The sequence below is a fragment of the Rhipicephalus microplus genome, chromosome 8 (assembly GCF_043290135.1).
Source record: "Rhipicephalus microplus isolate Deutch F79 chromosome 8, USDA_Rmic, whole genome shotgun sequence".
NCBI classification, from domain to species: Eukaryota; Metazoa; Arthropoda; class Arachnida; order Ixodida; family Ixodidae; genus Rhipicephalus; species Rhipicephalus microplus.
The window spans coordinates 121,144,009-121,168,423 of NC_134707.1; the positions used below are offsets into that span (position 1 = coordinate 121,144,009).

The window sequence follows — 24,415 nt, forward strand, 5'->3', positions numbered from 1 at the left end:
AACTATCACACCAAGTTTTACAGCATTTCAATTTCCTGAGTTGCTCGCTGAATGGCCCTCTTTTCACGAAGCGCTAAGATATACCTAGTCAACTTATTCAAAAACAGCATCAAGAAAAGGGGGGAGGGACGAGTAAGCGTACTTAATGCTTCCTGGAGAGATGGGGGCCAGCCTATCTCGGTAATTTGCCAAAAGAACAACTGCGGCATTGTGGGCTACTCAACTCACACTAGGCATCCTACGACCGTTTAAAAGGCAAAGAGCTTCTTTTTTTTTTGCGAGGGGGTTAAGCAGTCTACTGAGAAGCTAATCGAGGATTGCAAGTGACAAAGGCATGTGAACGCCACCCTGTCACTCCATCCCGTTCTATGATTGAAGGTGCGGTGCAAGAGTATTCCAAGATTCTTTGTTTTTTTGTACACAACCCAAGCTGACGACACCGAAATTTCTTCAGAAAGAGCTTTTTAGCGCTAAGTAAAGCCCACCACCTATACAATTCAGTTGCGGTAGAAACTTCTTATGTGACCTGAACAATGTTACACGTGTGTTGTCGACTCATGCTGATGCCTTGATTGTAGCTTCATAAATTTCAATATGCGCGAAGATAGTAAAGTGTGCATCACGTTATCGGATTGATATCAGCCTTGGTTACAGTACCTTGTGCAGAGTGGAAACAGAAGCTGGGGACGGTAGCCGAAGCTTTTGAACAAGAGCAGGTAGAACAATCGAACGACGTTTTTTAGTCAACGTACGCGCTGTGTCTAATGGATCTTCAACGGCAGTCGTACACAGTGTTCGGATTTTCGAAAGAGCTGAACTGGAGGCCGTTGAACTTCGTTGATCTTATTCCAGCTGAGAGGATCTGCAACGGCTGTGGTTTGTTGCCCATTGAGACCGCCCATCTGCCCTGCCGACACGTGCTGTGCAAACCGTGCTTCCAGCAGTGCTTGGTCAACGAGGAATACGAATGTTTACTCGGCTGTAATCAGTTTACTAAAAAAGACGTCGAATGGAGAGCCTTTCCAATGAAGGACCTGCTCGAGTACAAGGTGAGCGATAAAGAAACGGCTAAAATTAGTTGTTCTTTAGCTATTGCAGCAGTCGCTACGTTCTAGTTTGTCGCGAAGAGGGGACAAAACACCCAAGGGCCTGAATTTAAAAATTTCTTGCTGCTTGGTGACTACGGGCACCATGTTAGCTGTATCGGAGCAATTCCAGTCTTATTTCATTGGCTAAAGCGTTGCAAGAACTGAAGGCACTGCCGGAACTGAGGCACTTACTGAAGCGTTAGATACCTTTCTTTGAAGCCAATGAGCGACGGCTCGTTATGTATTATATCTTGGGGCATAGTAATGAGTGAGGCGACTTCATTTGAGCATGCTTCGTCAGCCAAGCGTGAAATCCAAGCGCCCGTCTCATTCATGAGTGAATGACAGGAATCATGTATTCGCTGAAGATTTTCATTGTATCTGGGTGATTTTGAGCCTACTTCTACCCTTTTTATCACCCTCCCTCCCCCCATTATTCCCTGGCTTTTTTATTGAGCGTGTATGTTCTGCTGGTCATCCCACTTAATACGTTAGTGTGTCTCTTCCAATTCGCATGGCTTCTCACACCAGAAGATGTAAAAAAAACAGCCCTGTATCTGCATGTACACTGCAAATGTCGTCGAAAGACGATAGTCGTGCGTGTGAAGAGAGAGAACAAAACGTTTATTTGGTATTGTGCGCAAGAAAATAGAGAATGGTATTCTGGAGGCGCTGCGTTAGAGTGCCTCGAGCGTGTAGTGGAGGTGAACGAGCGCCTCAAGTCGCGTCACAAGTGGGACATGAGCGCTATCAGGCATTTTCGGAAAACCAAGTGCGCGCGCCCTGCACGCCCGTCTCGCAGGTGATAAGGCGTAGAACACAAGGCGACGGGTAGGTGCCACTACCGTGTCGTCTTATCAAAGCGTTGGAAACACTTTCCTTTTTGTGCAAGCGTTGCATGGTCAGCACAACGTAATAAACGCTACGGGCCTTAGAATTACTTGTATATGCCTTTTTTAGTAAGAGACACGCGTACAGAATGTTGACGTCTTGTGATTGGGCCTCACATATGCGCAATAATTGCTTTTAATTGACAATCGCAAAAGTACGAACGCTGAATCTTGAGCAATATTCGTGGGCGCTGCGGATGGGGTGGGCCGTTTGGAGTATTGTATGACCACTTTGGTGCCGTTTAGGGTACCATTAAAGACGGACAAACAGAAAGACCTACAGACAGACAAGCAGACAGACGAATATTTTTACGTCAAAGGTCCCCAAGAAAGACTGTCGTCTTTAAAAAAAACACATGTGTGACACAACGTGGGGACAACATATGCAGCGCGCCTTCGTCTACTGAACAACCCATTCACTTAGCTCGACAAAATTCGCAATAACACATTGATGATCATCAAAATACATTCGAAAATTATGCCCCCATTTTATTATTTATTTTAGCCTAACTGGAATAAGAATATCTTAAAAATTAAAATTGGCCGATCCACATACAGTGGGAATCGATGATATGCAAAGCATAAATGAGGAAAGTTTATATATTACTTTAAAATCAGCACATTGTTACGAGGCTGACCAACATAGTACACAGTGAGCACCACTACAGTTTTTATGCGCACTGACGCGTCTAGATAAGATGCAAGTATGTTTATAGTGACGTAACAATGGCACCACTAACGTTTACGATACTAGCACCAGCAGCAGTAGGCATGTAAATTATGCGGCACATGACTGCCATGTCGTGATTATCCTGTTTGCGCCTACCATTTGTGTTCGTCATTCAATCGAGACATGCAATACCAAACTTGGTATGTGTGAAGCTAGCAAAACGGTCGCGAGTGCGCTATGAGCGTCGCGCGTACTCATGTTTTACATGACCCGCATGTCATGGATATCAGGTTTGGACGTGTGATTTACGTTCGTCGTCTCTTCACGCCACGTAATACCAAATTTGGATTGATTTGCTTGATTGATATTTGGGGTTCAACGTCCCAAAACCACCATATGATTATGAGAGACGCCGTAGTGGAGGCCTCCAATAATTTCGACCACCTGGGGTTCTTTAACGTGCACCCAAATCTGAGCACACGGGCCTACAACATTTCCACCTCCATCGGAAATACAGCCGCCGCAGCCGGGATTTCAACCCGCAACCTGCGGGTCAGCAGCCGAGTATCTTAGTCACTAAAACGCTGTGGCGGTTCTAATACCGAATTTGGTATTTGTGAAACGAGAAAAACAGCCGCGAACGCATCATGAGCTTGGCATGTTGTCATGTTTTACACGACACGCATGTCATGATTATCAAGTTTGCACCAGTCATATACCGTCTTCATTCATTCACTTCACGTAATATCAAACTTGGTATATGCGAAGCCAGTGAAACGACCATGGCGGCAGCGTGAGCGTGACATGTTGTCATGAGTTGCATGGCATGCAAGTAATCATCTATACGTTAGGGCCTCTCGCTTACGTTTGCCATGCAGTCGTGTCATACCATAGAAGTTTTGCAATAAGTCTTGTGAATGAAATCACCTGAAGAGTAGCAAGACCATCACATGTAAGTCATTAAGTTCAAGGCATACATGTTATTCGTGTTATGACTGGTCACTTATGCTCACCATACAGTGATGTTTTTTTTTTCTTTATTTCCGATTGAGCTTTACTCATGGGGTATAAGATAAGTTTAACACAGTACGCAGCAAACATAACAAAGAATATAAGTGCAGCCGTATAAAACACATCACGTCCTAGAATTCCTTCAAGGTAACCAGGGATTCTAAGATTTATAACCATAAGGGTACTCATTCGTTCATTCTGACTACCTCGAGAAACATTAAGATACTTTCTTCAAAATAATTTTTTACTGGTCTCCTGTCAGGATCACCGTAAAATCATGTTGTGCCATACTAATTCTTGTATAGATCCCAATGTTCAAACGGTCAGGAGAGCTAAAAATCGTAAGCGTCTAAACAGTCAGACAGATGGACTGACTGACGGACGGACAGACGGACTGACTGACGGACAGACAGATGAACGGACAGATGGAAGGATGGGCAGATGGATGAGCAGTCAAATCGATAGATCGATAGATAGATTCGATCAAAGTCGCCGAAGTCCTTTAAGAATTGCTTCGCATTTAAAAGGCTATCGTATGGAAGACCTCGTATCACTCTGAACATGTAGACCGACAGAAAAACTGTGCTTTGTCATCATTAAAATATCTAAGTTTCATCACTCCCTACACCAAAGTTCCTTAAATTATTGATTCACCACTACAACTTGTGCTAGTTGGCACGCTTGAAAGGACGTCTTGAAAGGCTGTATTGTTGTTGTGATGTAAGTACAGAGGAAATCAATCTGATACCAAGTCCGTGCCGTTTGCCCCATCATCCTCATTAACACAGTGATCCGAATGGTGACAGCTTTATTGAACTATGATCAATGGTGACTTCACTGAGCTAGAACGAACCAACCACGAGGTGAGGACGCTCGTATACATAGGCGAGGATTGACATGGTTTTCCTTCCTGAACAAAACTAAAGTGAAATAATAATTATGCAGTAACCAGCAACCTACTAAAGCTTTTAACATTGGCGCGAGGGGATCTGCGGGACCTTTATCACGACTGGGCACTGGCTTTTAACGCATGCTATAGAGAGCATACGAAAAAAGCACTGCGGTCCACGCCTTACTGCTGACGTCGCTACGTCAAGGCTTGCAGAGATCGTCAGCGACAAAATACACAACTTAAAAGACCACTCAGAATCCTACTACTGATAAAACTAACGGAAATAACGCTCCAGCTTATCATTAATGTTTCACTGGGGCCATTTATAACGTTGCAGCCAGGAAATAAATTTGCCATCGTTGCCATGGACTACCAAGCTGACTCGCTACTGCAAGACAAACGCACTAGCAAAAATTACTTGACAGAGAAAGTGAAAATCTGTTTCATTACATACTCCTGTGCCATAAATTTTTAGAATTTTAAATCACCGACTGAGCTACAGAATTTGCAGCAGGACAATACCTGTGATCCTGCAATACAGCAGCGCATATTTCTTGGAGAGCTTCCTACCACCCACTGACTACCCCGCCACGGTGGTCTAGTGGCTAAGGTACTCGGCTGCTGACCCGCAGGACGCGGGATCAAATCCCGGCTGTGGTGGCTGCATTTCCGATGGAGGCGGAAATGGTGTAGACCCGTGTACTCAGATTTGGGTGCACGTTAAAGAACCCCAGGTGGTCGAAATTTCCGGAGCCCTCCACTACGGCGTCTCTCATAATCATATGGTGGTTTTGGGACGTTAAACCCCACAAATCAATCAATCAATCAGCCACCCACTGACTAATGGCATGGGTGAAACTCTGAACACTGCTCTCACCAGCTTGGTAACAGTGTATGAACGCACATTTGCTGCTAAAAATTGGCCGCCAATCTCCAGGTTCTACTGAAAAGGACGGTGAAAGACGATGGTCTTCTGTGTGGATGTGCTGAGTGAGATATGGCGGCATCTGGCAGCATTGTGAAAAAACTATTTTTTTTTCAGACGAAAATCCACTGGTTGAGGACAGTACCAGGTCGTTTTAGTTAAAGCTCGACAATTTATTACCGAAGCAAAGGAAACGCCCGCTTTTTAGTTTACAGCGTCGCCTTGTCAGCGCAGCGTAATAAACACTGCGGTCCATAAAATTACGCATCCAATCATTTTCTACATAAAAACACACTCCCTAACACTTACCTATTTGCCCTGCACTTAAAGTATGCTTAATATTTTCTATTTTATAAACAATATTTACAAGTATAGACGCAGCCATCAAGATGGGTGGCGTTTGAGCACGTGTTTGAACTTTCGCCGGGTAGATGAATTGTTGGACAGACACAAACAGACAGACCACAGTTTTTGTGTTGACGTATTCAAAGAAAGACGATAATCTTTAAAAGAACAAAGGCAGATTCGCCCCATTAAAGGTGCATGCTGGTTTAAAGTGAACCTACAAAAATACGAAGAACGAACATGTTATTTTTGCTGGCGTTTCCCAGCGTTGCAGCAGAATTTTTGACGCCAGCATTTTGCTAACGTTATGCCAGAATTAAAACAGCTTTCAATTGGTCGATTTACGAGATATATCTGTTGCGAATTTTCTCGTGCTCTGCCATACGATCGTGTGCCCCCTCTGCCTTAGCGACATCTTTTCGCCTCAAAATACCATGAATACGGAGCGAAGAAGCACACAACGAGAAATATGGGTGGCTCAGTGTTTGTTTCTTTGCTTCCTGGTATTTCGGGACTAAACTAAGTCATTAGGTAGATACCAATAAGCAAACAAACATTCATCTTGCTTTGTGCGCAATTGTCTGCTTCTTCGTGTCTTCTGCGTTTACGACTGCGCAAGCGGAGATAGGAGCATGTAGACAAAAAGCGTGAAATCCTGGGTGCCTCAGTGCTGATAGTCCGCGTGTTTGAGAAGATAAATATGTGCCGAGGAGGAGATACGGCTTGTAGATAACGTAGCGGAGACGAGGAAGAAGCTACTGTCTCGCCTTTAGGTCGGTGTGGTTTAGGAGGCATTTTAAAGTGTTTCACACGCTCTAAACTCACAGTTGTCCTGCGTCAGCCAATCGGTGTCTTCAGTCGCCATTCTCTTGAGAAAATATGAACAGATGGAAACGTAGGGGCAAGGTCTTAGCGCTCCTTTAGCTACAATTTAAGCATTGGCTGAAGCTTGAAGATAATAATCAGTATAGACTGTGAATGGTGCTAGTGTCCACAGCTGCGCCCTATACTCTTCTATAGGTAAGTGTAGCTTGAACGGTATACTTGATCGACTTCGAATAAACGACATGATGGGCCAACCTTGCGTAGTTGACCTTTGCTTACGACACAACTGAACAAGATACAGTGCGCATGACGTCTTTTGGGTTCACAGAATGAGCCCGGCAACAATGATCGACAAGTCCCCCGTCTAAGCACCAGTAACCGGTCTAGTGGCTAAAGTACTCGGCTGCTGACCCGCAGGTCGCGGGATCAAATCCCGGCTGTGGCGGCTGCATTTTCGATGGAGGCGGAAATGTTGCAGGCCCGTGTACTCAGATTTGGGTGCACGTTAAAGAACCCCAGGTGGTCCAAATTTCCGGAGCCCTCCACGACGGCGTCTCTCATAATCATATGGTGGTTTTGGGACGTTAAACTCCACATATCAATCAATCAGAACGCGGTAATCGGACACCACACGTGTCACCTTGTTTTCTAGCCTGGCTTCAGGACTCCTGGCGTGCATCGAACGTGCCACTAGGAAACGAATAATTGTGCGCGCAACATTGGCCGTTTCAAACTATCCTCGAAAGCATCACGCAAGTAAAGTTAAGTTCCAACTACGCCATAATTCTTTCTTTTAGTAATCAGCGAAATGGCACTACTCAATCGTATGGCAAGACGTGAACCTTCACAGCTGTTGGATTTTCTCACGCTTTTGCAACTTGTAATGATACTATGCCTGAGCGCTTTGAAATATCTGAGTTTTTATAACCCCCACTTGTTGTGCGATTCACATGTTTTACACTTGCAGTAATCCAACGCTTCTGCCACGCCATATGACGCCATATGAATCCAACGCTTCTGCCACGCCAGTGGGCCCGGCGGCACGTTAAGGATGCATCGCCCTAACTGGCTTCGTTTCTTCGTAACGCAGCTCGTCGTGCTTTCCTGGCAGCCTTTCCCGGTTCGGATCGAGAGGCAGCCCGTCGGTGTTCTACAGGATGCCGGCGTTCCGCACCCCGGACCTGCAGATACGCTCAACAGTGACTACAGTTTCCACGAGGATGGCCGTGATGGCTGCATGCCTGCACAAACAGTCTGCGCAGAATCATCTGCGCGGCAGGCTCATCTTTGGTGGTACGGCCCGCGCATGGATCGGACTTACTACGTGCTATCTGCAACCAGCATATTACCCTCCCCCTTGGAAAAGTCTATAAAGCCTGGTGAAACCATCGCCGCGACTAGTGGGCCCGGCGGCACGTTAAGGATGCATCGCCCTAACTGGCTTCGTTTCTTCGTAACGCAGCTCGTCGTGCTTTCCTGGCAGCCTTTCCCGGTTCGGATCGAGAGGCAGCCCGTCGGTGTTCTACAGGATGCCGGCGTTCCGCACCCCGGACCTGCAGATACGCTCAACAGTGACTACAGTTTCCACGAGGATGGCCGTGATGGCTGCATGCCTGCACAAACAGTCTGCGCAGGATCATCTGCGCGGCAGGCTCATCTTTGGTGGTACGGCCCGCGCATGGATCGGACTTACTACGTGCTATCTGCAACCAGCATATTACCCTCCCCCTTGGAAAAGTCTATAAAGCCTGGTGAAACCATCGCCGCGACTAGTGGGCCCGGCGGCACGTTAAGGATGCATCGCCCTAACTGGCTTCGTTTCTTCGTAACGCAGGTAACGAATCAGCATTGCCTCTATGCTAAGCGTACTAGCTCTCGTGCATTGTTTGTGCTGCCGGGCCCACGGCGAACGCTCGTGATAATATATGACTGTACATGCATGCTGATGAGAGTACTTTTGTTAGCAGGTGATGTCGAAACTAATCCCGGCCCCGCTACCAAAGCGTCGGGCGACTTACTTGAAATGCTCAAAGTGTTACAAAATGGGCAGTCAGCTATGATCGAACAATTAACTTCCATTAAGGAGACGCTGTCCGAAAACGAAAAAAAGTTTAATGACATCAATAACAGACTCTACAAGATTGAATCCGACCTTAAGTCAATTCAAAGCATCAATCTCAAGCTTGAAAATATAGAAACAGTCACGAACAACTGCGGTGTTCAGGTATCTCAGCTGACTGCTCGCGTTGAAGATATGGAATGTAGATCTCGCCGATGCAACCTAGTGTTCTATGGCCTCGCAGACAAACAAACGGAGACGTGGCGCGATTCAGAGGAATTAATCATCCAGCATTGCGAAAAAAATCTTGATATAACAATTCAAGCACGCAACATTGAAAGGGCTCACAGGCTTGGCGCTTTTAAAGACAGAAAGAATCGACCAATAATTGTCAAGTTTGCCCATTTCAAGGACAAAGACCACATTCTTTCTAGGGGCGGCAAGCTGAAAGGCACTGTCTACGGTATAAGTGAAGATTTTCCTCCGCATACGCGCTTGGCCCGTAGACGCTTGGTTGAATTCGGCAAGGCTCAAAACATGCCCATCAAACTGCGCTACGATAAACTTATCTGTGGTAACAAAACATACGTATTTGATCATCCTACTCAGACTGTTGTCGAGTACAAACGTTAGCAACTAGCAAAGAAAGTCGGCAACCCAGATAAGCCTTCTAAACATGATGTATCAATTCTTTACAGTAATATTCGTAGCCTCATACCGAAACGTGACGCCATAAGCAGCCTCATTTCATCCTCTTCTAGTAACGTCGTACTAATCACCGAAACTTGGCTCAATTCTCTGGTCTCAAGTCCTGAGCTCTTTCCCAACCTGCCTGAGTTCGATATCTTCCGCAAGGATAGGGACAGCTCTCGCGGTGGCGGTGTACTAATAGCCACTAATCGTCAATTGCAATGTTCCCTTGTAAGCGTGCAAACGCCTTTAGAAATGTTGTGGGTCCGCAGCCACGCAACCACGCCGCATATGCTCATTGGCGTCTGTTACCGTTCACCCAATTCTGAAAGTTCGTTTGCATCTGATTTTCATGACGTATTACATGAGATAACGCTTACTAATCCTAGTACTCCCATCTTGCTTTTTGGCGATTTCAATTTTCCTTTCATTGACTGGTCCAAGCTATCCACCTGCCAAAACACAGATAATGTCTCCAATGAGTTCTTACACACGTGCTTAACGTTTGGTCTATCACAGCTTGTCACTTCTCCTACGCGCACAACCGATCATTCAAGCAACGTTCTTGACCTTCTGCTTACGTCACATCCTGATAACTTTTCTTCTCTTTCTTATATTAGCGGTCTCAGTGACCACACCGCGATCCACACTACGTTTCCCGGTAACATGATAAAAAAAAGCGTCAAATCGAAGAAATTACTGACTCTTTACGACAAAGCCGACTATGTCGCTATGAACAACGACTTAGCAGCCTTTTATAGTGAATTTTCCTCAACTTACGATCAACAATCCACTGAATCTAATTGGGCTTTATTTAAATCCAAGATGCAGGACTTGATCAAACTCTACATTCCAACAATCACTATATGTGAAAGATCTCGTTCTCCCTGGTTTAATGTCAATATAAAACGTATGAAAAATAAGAAGAAACGACAGTTTCGTTCTGCCAGGCAATCGAACTCTCAACTAGCCTGGGACAAGTATAAAAGTACAGCCAAAGAATACATGGCATTATTGGCATTGGCAAAGAGAAACTTTTTTTCAACCACACTACCCAACATGCTTCGGGACAACCCACGCCGCTTTTGGAAAATAATGAAACCGGATGATAAAACTACACTTTCTCTTTGTGACAATTCTGGATCCCCTATTGCCGATTGTGACGTTCCATCTGTCTTGAACTCTGCATTTTGTTCCGTTTTTACTAACGAAGCTAGCGGAGAACTTCCTGAATATCCGCATTTTGCTTTTCCGCAAATGCCGAAGATTGAGTTCAGCTCAGAGGGAATCGTTAATGTAATCAATCAATTAAAAAATTCTTCATCATGTGGTATAGATGGCATCAATGCCAAAATTCTTAAAAATACTAAGCATATCTCTGGTTCCATACTATCAATCATTTTCCAACAGTCGCTCGATACAGGTGAAGTCCCATTGGACTGGAGAATTGGGAAGGTCATTCCGGTCTTCAAGAAGGGCGATCGTTTATCTGCAGGTAACTACCGCCCCATCTCGCTCACTAGTGTTTGTTCTAAGATCATGGAGCATGTCATCTTCTCTCATGTTGCCAGCTTTTTATCATCTGCAAGTTTTTTTCACCCAAACCAGCATGGCTTTCGTAAAGGTCACTCCTGTGAGACCCAACTAACATTATTCCTGCATGACATCCATCTCCACATAGATCGTAACATCCCAGTTGATACACTGTTTCTTGATTTCGAAAAAGCATTTGACAAGGTGCCTCACTCTCGTCTCCTACTAAAAGTCTCGCGTCTAAGCCTTCACCAGTATGTTTTCAACTGGATCAAAGCATTCTTAACAAACCGCAAACAATTTGTGCATGTTAATAACCTTTCTTCCAACCTCTCCCCAGTTCTGTCTGGCGTGCCCCAAGGTACCGTCCTCGGGCCTCTCCTATTCTTGATATATATTAACGACATTCCACTTTCTGTTCAATCTAATATTCGTCTTTTTGCCGACGATTGTGTCCTTTACCGTCCAATACATAACTCTACCGATGTTTCTTCCCTACAGCATGACCTCTTACGCATTCAACAGTGGTGTAACACTTGGCTGATGTCTCTGAATACGAATAAAACATTGCTCATTTCTTTCCATCGTCGCAGAAACTACGCGCCGGCTACTTACACCATCAACAACTGTCCTATAGCTGCTACTAACTCAATCAAATATCTAGGTGTCCATCTTACGAGCGACCTATCATGGGGTGACCACATAGATCACATAGCTTACTCCGCTAACCGTGCCCTTGGTTACGTACGCCGCAACATTTTCATGGCACCACCTTCCGTTAAACTACTCGCTTATATCACCATTGTCAGACCTAAACTTGAATATGCATCTGCCGTCTTTGACCCCCACCAAACAAATCATATTAAAATTCTGGAATCTGTCCAGAACCGAGCAGCCAGATTCATTGCTTCAGATTACTCCCGTTACTCCAGCATCTCCAACCTAAAAAACCAGTTAAAGCTTCCTACCCTCGCTTTTCGTCGTCATATTGCACGTTTGTGCCTTTTTCACAAATTCTTTCATTCAGCCACACGTGACAACCAGCTCATCCAACCAGTCCATCGAGGCCATCGCAGAAGTCATCCAAACGCTGTAATTCCGCCACGTGCTCACACCACATCATTTCAACAGTCATTCTTTTTGCGCACCGCCCGAGACTGGAATGACCTTCCGGAAGAGGCGGCTGTCATCCGGGATTCTGCGCGCTTCAGGAATGCCATACAAGCAGCAGACTCAACTGCATCTTAACCTTTACTTTTGATACCGCCTTTCATCGCCCACCCCTCATGTAAAGTTCCATACGGAACCTTTGAGGATATAATAAATAAATAAATAAATAAATAAATATTAGACGCATTATCCCTTTCAAACGCCACTTATGAAGAGCTCCTTGTAAGTGTGTCAAATTGATTCGATGGTACTTCACGGGATTTACAGGAGCAATGTAATTATTGTGGTAGGTCAATTCATGTTTTTTGTGGTGATGATTTCTCATGAAATTGTAAGTAGGGATCCGCTAGTTCAGAAGCCATTCATGCTCTTTTCATGCTCTTTTCTTTTCTAATAAAATTTGCGGCTAGATATAGTGTGACAATTAATTTTCACTCATCTCATCGCTTAGCAAGGAGAAGTTATGCTTTTGAAGTGAACCGCGGTTAGCAACTCATTGAAGGACTTGCCAAATATCACAGTGCCTTTGGCAAAGTAATCATATAAAACAGTGCACAACAAAATGAATTTAAAAAAACCGATTCATCAGGAAAAATGTTAAACTCATGAAAAGCTCAATGCATGTTGGTTTTATTTCCCCTTGCGGATACCAAGCTCAAATACAAGTGGTGAACGCAATGATGTACAGTCAACCACAAAGGTGTATGAACTGCGCCGGCGCGTATCAAACTGCTTGTCCGCGCCATCTATATTGGTGTGTCGTTTACCTTCGACCGCAGTGTGCGGGAGCAAATTGGATCTTATTGTTATGTTCACTGCCATTTCTATGTTCTAATTTCGTGCTGCATAATGTTAATACTAAGTCTTCACGCAAAGCGTTGATATTAAGTATGACCACCATACTACTGCTTCAAAACCATAATCAAAAATATCAAGACGTGCTTCAAACGGCATACCACTGGGTAGATACTACTTTGCAAGAGAGATTTCTACTGATAATATTTATGCCAAATGACCACTGTTGATGCAGAAGCAAGTAGCCGCGGCTGCCAAAGAGCAGGTCGTGTTAAAACGTGAAGGATGAAAAATAGTTGCATCCAGCCGAAAACAGACACTCCATTAAATAAAGGAGTCGTGCGCCTGGGGCGGGTGCTCCGGCTGGTCACAGTTGACGTAGTGTAAATGTGGCGAAGACGCTCCTGGCCAAGTGCTCTCGCGCGCACTTGGCCATTTGTGCATAGTATGTCACGTTTGTGCATAGTATGTCAAAGACTCGAGAGAACCCAAAATTAAGTGACATTCATTTATGTGTGGGGTTTAACGTCCCAAAACCACCATATGATTATGATAGACGCCGTAGTGGGGGGCTCCGGAAATTTCGACCACCTGGGGTTTTTTAATGTGCATCCTAATCTGAGCGCACGGGCCTACAACATTTCCGCCTCCATCGGAAATGCAACCGCCGCAGCCAAGATTCGAACCCGCGACATGCGCAAGTGACATTCACACATAGGATACCTCGGTGATGCGAGTTTCACGGGATGTATTTTTCGTTCAGCTTTGCCGAACAGGACAGCGGCTTACAGCTTTTCTATAGTATACTGTACGCAGTACAGTGAATCGTGTACTGTTTGTCCTAAACACCCCAACATCATTTTTGGTACCAGAAATTTGTATCGCCAAAAAAGCTCGCGCCAAATGAAAGTTGGCGTTCATTTTCGGTTACTACTTCTCAGGGCACATTAGGAACAAACCATAGTAATTGTCAGTTATGTTTTCAGTTATCTGCAATTATTCCAGCACTTCAAGGTATATGGTCTATACGCACGTTTTTAATTATTAAACCGCGCGCCTGTAGCGACCCGCGACAGTAGTTGACTGTTCGAAATTTAGACATCAGTGTAGCGGGACGACATTCTCTGAAGAAGCACTTTGACGCGATAGGTGAAGACCGTAAGACTCCACAACAACAGCCCTATGTTATTATTTTGTTTTCGCGGAGGTGTTGGAGACATTCTGCGGAAATTTACGGCCGTGCTTGCACTAGTGCTCTCTCTACAGTGACGCATGTGGATGCTTTGAGGCCCAATCGAGTCTTTCGCTAAGACCACGCTCCCCTTCTGGTCCTAATTCAACTTTCGTAGAATGTGTGATGCATGACACAGTCACATGTAGGCACAGTACAGCGACACCTGCCCACGTCAACGAGTTAACAAAAGAATGGCACACAAGCCATCTTCAAAATTATTGCGTAGGAACGCGGAGGCACATTACAGACTGAAGAATTTGCGCACACAATGACCGAGCTGTTTGAAGGTATATGCGATTGAGCTATGAGCTAAAGCTAAAGCTATGTGCGATTGAGCTAAAGCTATGTGTGATTGAGGGTAAAATAAATTTTAAAAAATTCTGACTATAAAATAAGATTTTTTACATCATGATTCCGACGGTGTTGCAGCTGGTCGCGCGTGCGTTCCCATCCCCACATGTGCTCGGCGCGTCTTCCACAACAGCGTCGGCCTTACCTCTACCGTACTTTTGCTGTAGAGTACGTTTTTATCATACGTCACGGGGTAAAAATCAGTTCACAACAACCGTATTGCATTACAATTCAGTGCAGTGGGCTTTGGCTGAGACAAAAAAAATCGCAGTATATCCACGGAGTGAATGATGAGTGGGACGAAGCGTCTGTCAGCCCGTCCATCTATCCATTCGTCCGTTCGTTCTTGCTTCATTCGTCCACGCAACCATCCATAAGTCCATTCTTGCGTCTGTCCATGCATCCGTTCATGAGTCCGTCCATCCGTCTGTCCATCCGTCTGTCCATCCGTCCGTGAGTCCATCTAGTGAACACTCCAAGTGCCATCATCACTCATCTGGCATTTCATTTGGCACATACCCGCTCCGCGCGTCCATCCGTCCGTCTGTCTGCTAGTCTTTCTGTCCGTCCATCCATCCGTCCGTCCATGCGTCCATCTAGTGAACACTCGAAGTACCGTTATGAACCTTCTCACATTTCCTGTGGCACATACCCACTCTAGGGCGGGTATGTGCCACCGGTGACTACCTACACTAACGAAGTATGGACAGATCCACACTCTAAGGAGCTTCATCCCGAAAGGTTAGAATCGCTCATAATTTCTATTGGCTGAGACCGTATCATTGTTTTCCTATAGTCGTCTTCCCACTAATAAACCTAAGAACCATCAGCACTGAACCACCATAACAAGGGGAGGGGGCAAACGTGGCAGGTAAAGATTGTGTGATTGCACCATGTTATAGCCTACAAATATGCTTTCCAAGAGGTGCGTAAGCACTTCTTCAGGGATTTTTACTCCCTTCCTTACATCCTAGCCCCATCCGCCCACATTATTATCTGATTGTTTATTTCTTAGCGCCATATGAGCAGTAAGTTTTGTTATCAGTGTGCGCTCTGTAACAATACCTTCATTCGAATGTTGTACGCACAGTGCATGTTTCTCGTTCAAGTTTCCCGCGAACAGATGAGCAGAGCGTACAAAAAAAAATCTAAATACCAGTGGTAGGTGTTTACCACGTCACTGAACTCTTGACTAAACTCTGGGGACCAGCGCTTTTTGGTATACTGGGCTTGGGCGTTGGCAGCAGGCTGTGAAGGAACCCCAGGTGGTCAAAATTTCCGGAGCCCTCCACTACGGTGTCTCTCATAATCAAATAGTGGATTTGGGACGTTAAACCCCACAAAATCAATCAGCAAGCTGTGGATACCTGGAAGAGGGGTGTCGTCCCACTCTTTGTCAAATAGTTCACACGCGTCGTCGTAAAATAATTTAACTCTCGCTGAAGCGCATGTTACGCTAATTTAAAGCAGCATCTGGCCACCGTTCATTGCAACAAGATTTTGGTTCTGCTTATTAACTGTTGCCTGTTTGGCATATTTAAAACACATAAAAAAAGTTCCATAGGTGGCCAAGGTGGACTCGGGTATAGCGTTGAGCAGGAACTCTCCCCACAAAAATGCTGTTTTAATGTTCTCAGTCAGCTCTATATTTTTTTTTCAAACTCGTCAAGATGTTTCATTTGTTCGGTTTCTTCCAATTTGAATGTACAGCCGTGGTCACCTGCATAAACGACGCAATCTTTATGACCTTGAAAAATAGGATTGCTGCACAAACTTGAAAGAAAACAAGGGAGAAAGGAAAGTATGAACCAACGTTAAACCCCACAAATCAATCAAAGTATGAACCAACTTGTCTGCGAAAAAGAATTTCTTTATGGCCGTCTAGAACTTTTTTTTTACGCAGCTGTTGGCAGTATCATATCTTCATATAATCACATGCCTAAAGTGCACCACAAAACATCCATTTTTTGGTGCAGGCGCGTTTTATCAGTCTAGACAAGCTTCGTCTCATGAAATAGATGTGAAGAAAGCGTCCTGAGGGATCTTGGATGTTCGGTTAAAGAAGCACACCTTCCACCGTTGTCGCGCGTGCAGAGCATGCCTGCATGTCTGTAAGGCCGTGCATTCTCCTTCCTGTGCACGTGACGTCACAACCCGTTACGGCCGGAAGGTGTCGTGCTGCACAGCAGGACCAGGTGCTCGCGTGCTATTGACAAATTCTACAGGACTTACGTCACGAAAATGCGGTGGCGCTGTCTTGGTACGCAAAATGCGCTCTGCCTACCGCAGTTTCTGCTGGGTTTTCAATGGTGCATGTGGTGTTCTCAGTGAAGCAATGAGAAAAAAAACGGTATGCCGACGAGCTGCGTCGTGGCTGGATGTGTGTCGCGTCTCACAACTTAGAGTTGTTTGTTGGCGCACATCGCAGCCCTCAGCGCTTATGGCAAAAGTTACGTGCGGAAGTCGCTATTATTTTAACCATAATGTCGACGTCGGCTTGCCTGTGTTTACAAACATGGAATGGGTCTATACACAGGCATGGCCGCGGCTGTAAGTACATCCCTGAAAAAAAATGCATGTTTCATGCAACTCCAAGCACATAAGTTCCCCGTGAGCGGATTTCATCCGAACCATTAGCCCAGCGTGATATGGTACATGTGCACAGAAATATTCATAGACTTGTATCTTGCAAATTAAGGTGCTTCATACCACTCTGATGGTTTCTGTGCAAATGTCACTTGCCGGTTGGCATGTGTGATAGGCGTGTGGGAACTTTATTGTTTTCCAAGTATGTAACTGCGCTAGCACAAAAATACAATATGCTTATTATCTCTTTAGGTGCCTTGAATATGTGTACAATTATACCTTTCATGCGTCAGCTCGAGTAGAAATCGGCTATGTCGAAGTCTTGAAAATCTGTGTGTACGTTTGCGGGTGGGTTCTCGCTTGAGATCAGTAAGTATGAGTTCACATTCTCTTACGCTTACATACTGATATGTGATCATTTCAAAAGCATCATATGTGAGGTCATATGAGTACGATCATATGTGAGTATACTGTGGCCATATTAATAGAGGATTAGTTCTCTATGAGTATGTTGCTGTGCTGCACACCTAGCACGGTATTTACATGAAGTACTTAGCGGCTGTTAAACTGGAGAGTACGTGTCAGTTAGTTTTCTAATTCTCTCTTTTTGTAATAAAATATTCTTCATGTGGCAAAGCCCACGCACTGAAATACTATGGGAATAAACCTCTATTTCACTAATTCTAGTACGCTTGAGTTCATACGGTGAATAGGTTGCTACTGTGTTTACTAACAAATTGAGAGTCTAACCAATGAAGCCAGCACTATTCACTAACAGAGTAGAACATTTCTTTAGCCTGTATTTTACTAGCTTCGCTTATTAAGGAGATAGCTTTATGTTTTTTGTGACTAGTGTACGGTTAGTAAGTATTTAGTTAATTATTATGTCAACTTTTTTTAAAGAGAGCGGCCAGATCAAAGTCTACTCGAAAATGCTGGTTTTGAATATTAAGAAAGAATAAAGCGTATTTAAAATTACGAAATCGCCCTTAGCAGGCTTGGTGATTCACAAGTGAGAACTATCTTCTTTACTTTTTTTACTTATTGTGTTGCTGGAAAATGTCTCTACTCCAGGTAAAATGCTGGAACCAGGATAACGGCTGCAAGGCTATCTTGAGCGTTGAAGAAATGCTTGACCACTTTTATGGAGGTTGCGTCCATCGCTCTACGCATTGTCCTAAATGCTCAGCGTCCGTCTTATGCAAGGATGTGGGCGCACACCGGAGAAGTGACTGCAGTACTCACAAAGTGCCCAACCAGGCCAAACATCAAAAACCATCGGAGGGTTACGTTCAGAAAGCGATGCTATTCCTCCTGGAGGCAACATTGCGAGAACGCGTGGAAGAAATTCGAATTTGCCTCGACCGGTTAATACGTGACCTCACTACACAGTGTGATAGTCTGAGTGAAGAATCAAGGATAGAAACGTCAGAAACGGAGACGCGTACTATGAATGAAGCTAGAATCACCCGTGTCAGTCGAAGTAGACAACACTTTCCAACTGAAGTAGACAGAGGCGACCAAGTTTCCGAACGCATAGATGACTTAAGTATCGAAGTTTCACAAGGTGTTTCTGCGTTAAGCGAACACATTAAAATATTGCAAGGCGATACAAGGCGGTCTTCTGAGAACATGGAGCAGAGCAATATTGAAATAAAGCGACATCTAAGCTCTGCTGACGACCGACTGGAAGGAGTGTTAAAAACAATGAAATTTTTGAAGGGAGTTCTTGGTGAATCGATGAAGCGTGTAACAAATAATGGTGGCCAGGTGTCACCAAATATGGCAGACACCATTTTGCTCGGGCAAAACACACTGAATATTACATGCTACGAGTTTCGTGTCAAGGGATTGAATGAGCTGAAAAAAGCAGTGACATCAGAAACTTGGGCCGTTCAACAGAAAGATCCTGTATACCTGCGTGGCTATCGCATCGCTCCTGGGTTGTACCTGAGGAAACATGGGGACTCAGTTGCGGTGCACCTTCTTATACAGTTGTACAAGGGTGTGGTGGACGAATTTCTTCAGTGGCCATACTGCCACGACATCCAAATCACTTTCATGCAGTCGTCTTCAGATAGGCGTCGAGAATTCCCGAACAGGACTCGGCGTCATTTGGAAAGCTTTCTGAGGCCAACTGAATTGTGCAATAGAGCCCGGTATTATACTTCTTTTGTGCTTCTGGACGACCTTGAGCGTGACGGATTCACTGAGGGCAACGAACTCTGCGTAATGTGGGAGCTTCTGCCTCGAACATCTGAATGAGCATATTTTAGGGTATTCTTTGAATTGCCTACAGTGAATTTTAGGAGTATAATTATTTGTATGTTTTTGTGACGTGGCACTTGCAGAGTAGATGAAACTTGCTGAAATCATAACCGATTGCCGAATAAACTATTTTAAACAAAAAATATTGCTTTTTGCGTCACGAAGCATTTTTCAGTGAGAGGTAAGTATTAGAAGCTTTGTGCGCTGTGATAAAATGTAAAGTAAAGGTAAGAGAAAATGAGGTTTCAAACCCAAAAACACACAATTGTGAAAAAAAAGTTACTGTGAAGGCAATTTCCGAGGAAGAAATATTTCGGTGTTGTTTTATTGCATTGAAAGATTAAGGGAATAGTTTACTGCCTAAGGTCATCCTGAACTGTGAACAATGAAAACGTTGATGCTTTTTTCTCATTGTTACTTAAAGTATAAAACTAAAAAACTGTAAATACAACGCTGCCTGCAGTATTTTATAAGCAGCATGTTTGTTAAATAGCTTTAAAGAGATATAGATAAACGGTACTTGAAGAAACCAGATATAGATGACATACAGTGAATCTGTTGATGTATGTGACCATTCTGCGGATACGAGCTACTGCCCGTGTTATGAATAGCCTTGTTCATTACGTGTTGGACGGTGTTTAGGTGGACATTATAGCCATGTCTCATGCGAGATGACAATGCATTCATAAAATGGCGTAATTATAATGATGCTTGCTTCGGGAAATACGTTCGTGCTTTATTAAATGCTGTTATACTGAAAACCGGGTGATACGTTTTTTTACCAATACGATAAGATTCTTAGTTCCACAGTGAGAGTAAAATTTTGGTATGTGGGGTTTAGCGTCCCAAAACCACCATATGAATATCAGAGACCGTAGTGAAGGGCTCCGCAAATTTCGACCACCTGGGGTTCTTTAACTTGCACCCAAATCTGAGAACATGAGCCTACAGCATTTTTGCCTCCATCAGAAATGCAGCCGCCGCAACCGGGATTCCATCCCGCGACCTGCAGGAGAGTGAAATTTTACAACCACGACTGCAAAAAGGCTGTCCTAAAGTACATGTGAGTGCACAGAGTAAACTTTCACATAGTCCACAACAGCCAAAGGATAAGAAGTCTTTCAAGTATGTGGGCGGTTGAAGAATGTAACCACTCATGCGAAGCTGGCGTATAAGGAAATTTCCAGCACTAGTGCTCAGCTTAACATTTTTGAGCTGTGAGAATAGTCAGCTTTCCAGGCCTGTACTTACTTCACAGGTGCTACCCAGCTAATGCCACAATATAGAAGCGTGCCAGAGGGAAAGGGTCCGGAAATTTCAACCACTTCGGCGTCTTAAAGGAGCACTGACACAAAATTTTGAAGGCGACATATTGAGTTAGATAGATTTATGTGGATAAATTCACAACATGTACAAGATAATGAGGGCAAGTATAGCACATATTGTACAAAACTTTAATTTAAAAGTAATTTCCGGATGATTTAACCATATGCGAGAGCCCTCCCCGACGTTGACACCAACGCAGCGGCAATATAATGCAACTGTCACAAGTTTGTGCTGACTAGTTGCTTGCGCTACCAGCAAATGGTCCCTCTGTTTCTATACGGCTTTGCATGTGCTGGCTTTGAGTGCACCTCTCGCTCGGGCGTGGCGTCAAGACACTTGCGTGGTTACGTGACCAGTTGTATGTACCTTCCCGCTGCGACTGCTCCTGCATAGCTCGACGCTCTTTGAAATTGAAAGTATAGGACTGGGCTCTGCGATAACGCCTGTAAAGAACCACCGTCCCACGCTCGCGCAAACAAGGTTTCCAGCCATATAAATTGGGTCAGAAGCTACCTATTGATAAAAAAGCGCAATCATTGCTTTTAATTGACAATCGCACAAGTATAAACGCTGAACCTTGAGCTATATTGTCGGCTGTTTGGAGCACCGTTTGGTCACTTTGGTGCCGATTAGGGTATCGTTAAGGGCGGACAGACAGACAGACGGACGGACAGACGGACAGATGGACAGACAGATGGACAGACAGACGGACAGACAGACAGACGGATAGACAGACGGACAGACAGACGGACAGACAGACGAACGGACGGACGGACGGATGGACGGACAGACGGACAGACGCACGGACAGACGGAAATACCAAAATTTTTGTGTAGAAGGTCCTCAAGAAAGGCTATCGTCTTTAAGAAAAGGTGCAGTGTTATTGTGCCAATGATTCTTGAACGCGATTATAAGTGCACAGGCGTGTAGCTTTCACCTCCTTGACAGTGCGGGCGCCACGGGCTGGATGCAGCACACGTCCTTGGGATCATCCGTTCAGATTTGTAAGTACTTGAGCAACATGGTGAGGGCTCTTAGTAAGTCACTTATTCGAAAACAGATAATCTAAAATTGTTCGTAGTGTGCTGAAAATATATTCATGAAGTGATAAACGCCGAAATTGCGACGACACCACTTTTGTTGAAAGAACACAGTATGTGGATCTGAATGTCACCTTCGGATGAGTCGTGAAAGCACTATTAAAGCATGATAAGTGAAGAAGTTGGAACACGGACTGCGCTTGCTTTGAAAAAAAAAAATCGTGTCATGTCTGAAAAGTTGAGTGATGAATTTTCTTCAGACTTCCTTTCGGCAGCATAAGTGAAGGGATGTGGAATTCGTTTACCTATAGTGCTCAAAGCGAAATGGCGTTTAAGAGAGCACGTCTTGCTTCGAAGCATGGAACAAGCGCTGTTTACAGATGCTCATAAATTTCTTGCGAGCAAACAAAGTGCGAATGAGCCATGGTGAACTAAATGCCTTAATGACCTCATACGCAACTCAGTCTCACTAAGCACACCAGAGCCTGTCTACAAAGCAGACTAGCGCAGTGTGTCGAACATGGGTCTATCCTTCTCCTCTTCTACGCTTCATACATACAATTGTATGTCATCAAGAATTTTCCGGCTGCCTAAATTGATTTTTGTTAATTGTAAGGGTTCTCCAGAAAATAGGATCATGGTAGTTCGCCTGGGTTGCTAGATTATTGAACCACTTGCGAAACGAAAGTGCGCTAAGATATTTGGAAGTCTTTTGTAGACAAAAAAAATACAACCCCGTATCTATGGAGTGAATAATAATTGGCAGGGTTGCCACTTGTGGCTACGTTTCGCCAAATGGCAAATTGAGTCGCCTGTGGTGACCTAAAGTAACAATGGCGACATGAAGAGTTTTCGGGGATTTTCAGCATAGGCGTCGACTGAGTTATGGGTTCGATACTTAGTGTCTTAAAAAGAAACGGGCGACAAAACTTTCTATTTCTCGTAGTGTCAGACCCACCGGTACAAGGTGCACTTAACGCGCAATTTAGTATGTTTGTCTTGTGTCTCGTGTGTATCTCCTAATTCACCTAGGGAGGTGCTGGCGCACTGGTGCTTTTACAGGCAATTTTGCAGCGGAATTTAGGTCAGTGGACAGCTTCACATCCCACAACGCGGTGGAGTTGGGCTACGTTTCTAGGTGTTATTAGAGTTTTAGCTTCTTCAATGATTTCTTTCTGAAGGCGCTAGGGTACGGCAATTGTCGTGAATAGGTTGTCTACTTCTTCCGTGCTAATTTCGTATACTCAGCTTAAATTTGTTTTGAGCTGACTTTTGGTGTGCACCAACAAAGTGGGTTTTTTTTGGGCAGCCTTCGAAAATCGCAGTGAGGTGAACGTATATCGTAATCAAGACCATTAATAAAGCGTTCTGCGGGCATTGCGAAGGTTATGCCATACTTCCGAATTTATTTCCGTTGTTTTGTTATTTAGTTATTCGATTGTCGGATGAATAATTTCACGGCAGTGGATTTGACGAAATATGCAGGAAGGCTACGCAAGCCCGATCTCGTGTTGTAGCGAATAACGGATGAAGCAATCGCTACAAGGGAAGCCATCACATGCGTTTATTATGAGGCGCTAGCATTCAGGGACGCTGCTAATGCATGCATGTCCTTTTTCGGGGCTCCCATATTGAAGCAGTTTATACTACTGGCTTTAAAAAGCGTCAATTTAAGCGCCATGGTTTTTACCGTACTCCTCGAGGCTACACAAAATTAGGAATTTTCATTACTATTCATGCCACACCTATGTAGATTGGTGACTTACTTGGCAAAATGTGAAGAAAAATGGCAACTTCTGGCGACGTGTCGCTCAATGTTTGGCTAATTTTACTCGGAATTTCACATTTCACTCGCAATCCTGACTATTTAGGAGCATAACACACAAACACACATACACACACACATTATATATATCTAAGGAAAGAAGTGTATACCTAAGAGTTCGTTTTTCCATGTTTTTACACAATATTATTGAGATATAATAGACAATAATGCCAAGGAAGGTATAGGGAAAGATATTAGACCAAATTGTATGAAGAAACGTGGTTGAAAGGATAACTTGCTGTGGACAGGATCGCAGGTTCGGATCCTGCCCACGGCAAGTTATCCTTTCACTCACTTTTCTTCATATTTACATTACAATTTGGTCTAATATCTTCCCCTATACTTTCCTTGGCATTATTGTCCTTGGCATTATTCCTTGGCATTATTTCCTTGGCATTATTGTGAAATAGAGGAGCACACTTACGGAAAATTTGATGGTTGTTTACTCAACGTTTCGGCCGTGGCCCGGCCTTCGTCAGGCATCCCCTATATCCAAGCTATCCGTTTTAAAAGAATTTGTTTGGACAACAGGGAATTCACTCGCAACTGTGACCAGCTCCGTAAAGCATTACCGGAACACCAATATCTTTCACAAATAATCGACGACGCTCTCCAGCGGGCCAAATGTCTCGATCGGAAAAAGCTCATCAGTAATGAAGAAGAATGGCGATTTGGGCTAGTTGGTTTGAATTCATAGTAATAAGGGCTGCAGCGCGAGCACGAATGTGCTAGAAGAAACAGACAAAGTCGAGGTACGGAAGGCAAAAGAGGACAACAGCGCTCGTGTTGTCCTCTTTTGCCTTCCGTACCTCGACTTTGTCTGTTTCTTCTAGCACATTCGTGCTCGCGCTGCAGCCCTTATTACTCATCAGTAATGACAAGCGATTAGCGC

The 24,415-nt window shown here is 44.3% G+C and overlaps 1 protein-coding gene across 1 annotated transcript; it reads left to right on the forward strand.

The window, feature by feature from the left end:
- The first annotated feature begins 629 nt into the window (after positions 1-629).
- LOC119165904 (uncharacterized) lies at positions 630-20,093 on the forward strand. The gene is made up of 2 exons (XM_037417901.2): positions 630-1,049; positions 18,139-20,093. The coding sequence occupies exons 1-2, from the start codon at positions 765-767 to the stop codon at positions 19,327-19,329; spliced, it is 1,476 nt and encodes a 491-aa protein (XP_037273798.2). The 5' UTR covers positions 630-764; the 3' UTR covers positions 19,330-20,093.
- Positions 20,094-24,415: the final 4,322 nt, after the last annotated feature.

What these genes read in the sequence shown, in the direction of transcription:
- LOC119165904 (XM_037417901.2), top strand. Translation starts at nt 765, where the DNA reads ATGGATCTTCAACGGCAGTCGTACACAGTGTTCGGATTTTCGAAAGAG. An exon ending in AGGACCTGCTCGAGTACAAG is followed by an intron (nt 1,050 to 18,138) that starts GTGAGCGATAAA and finishes TCTCTACTCCAG; the next exon opens with GTAAAATGCTGGAACCAGGA.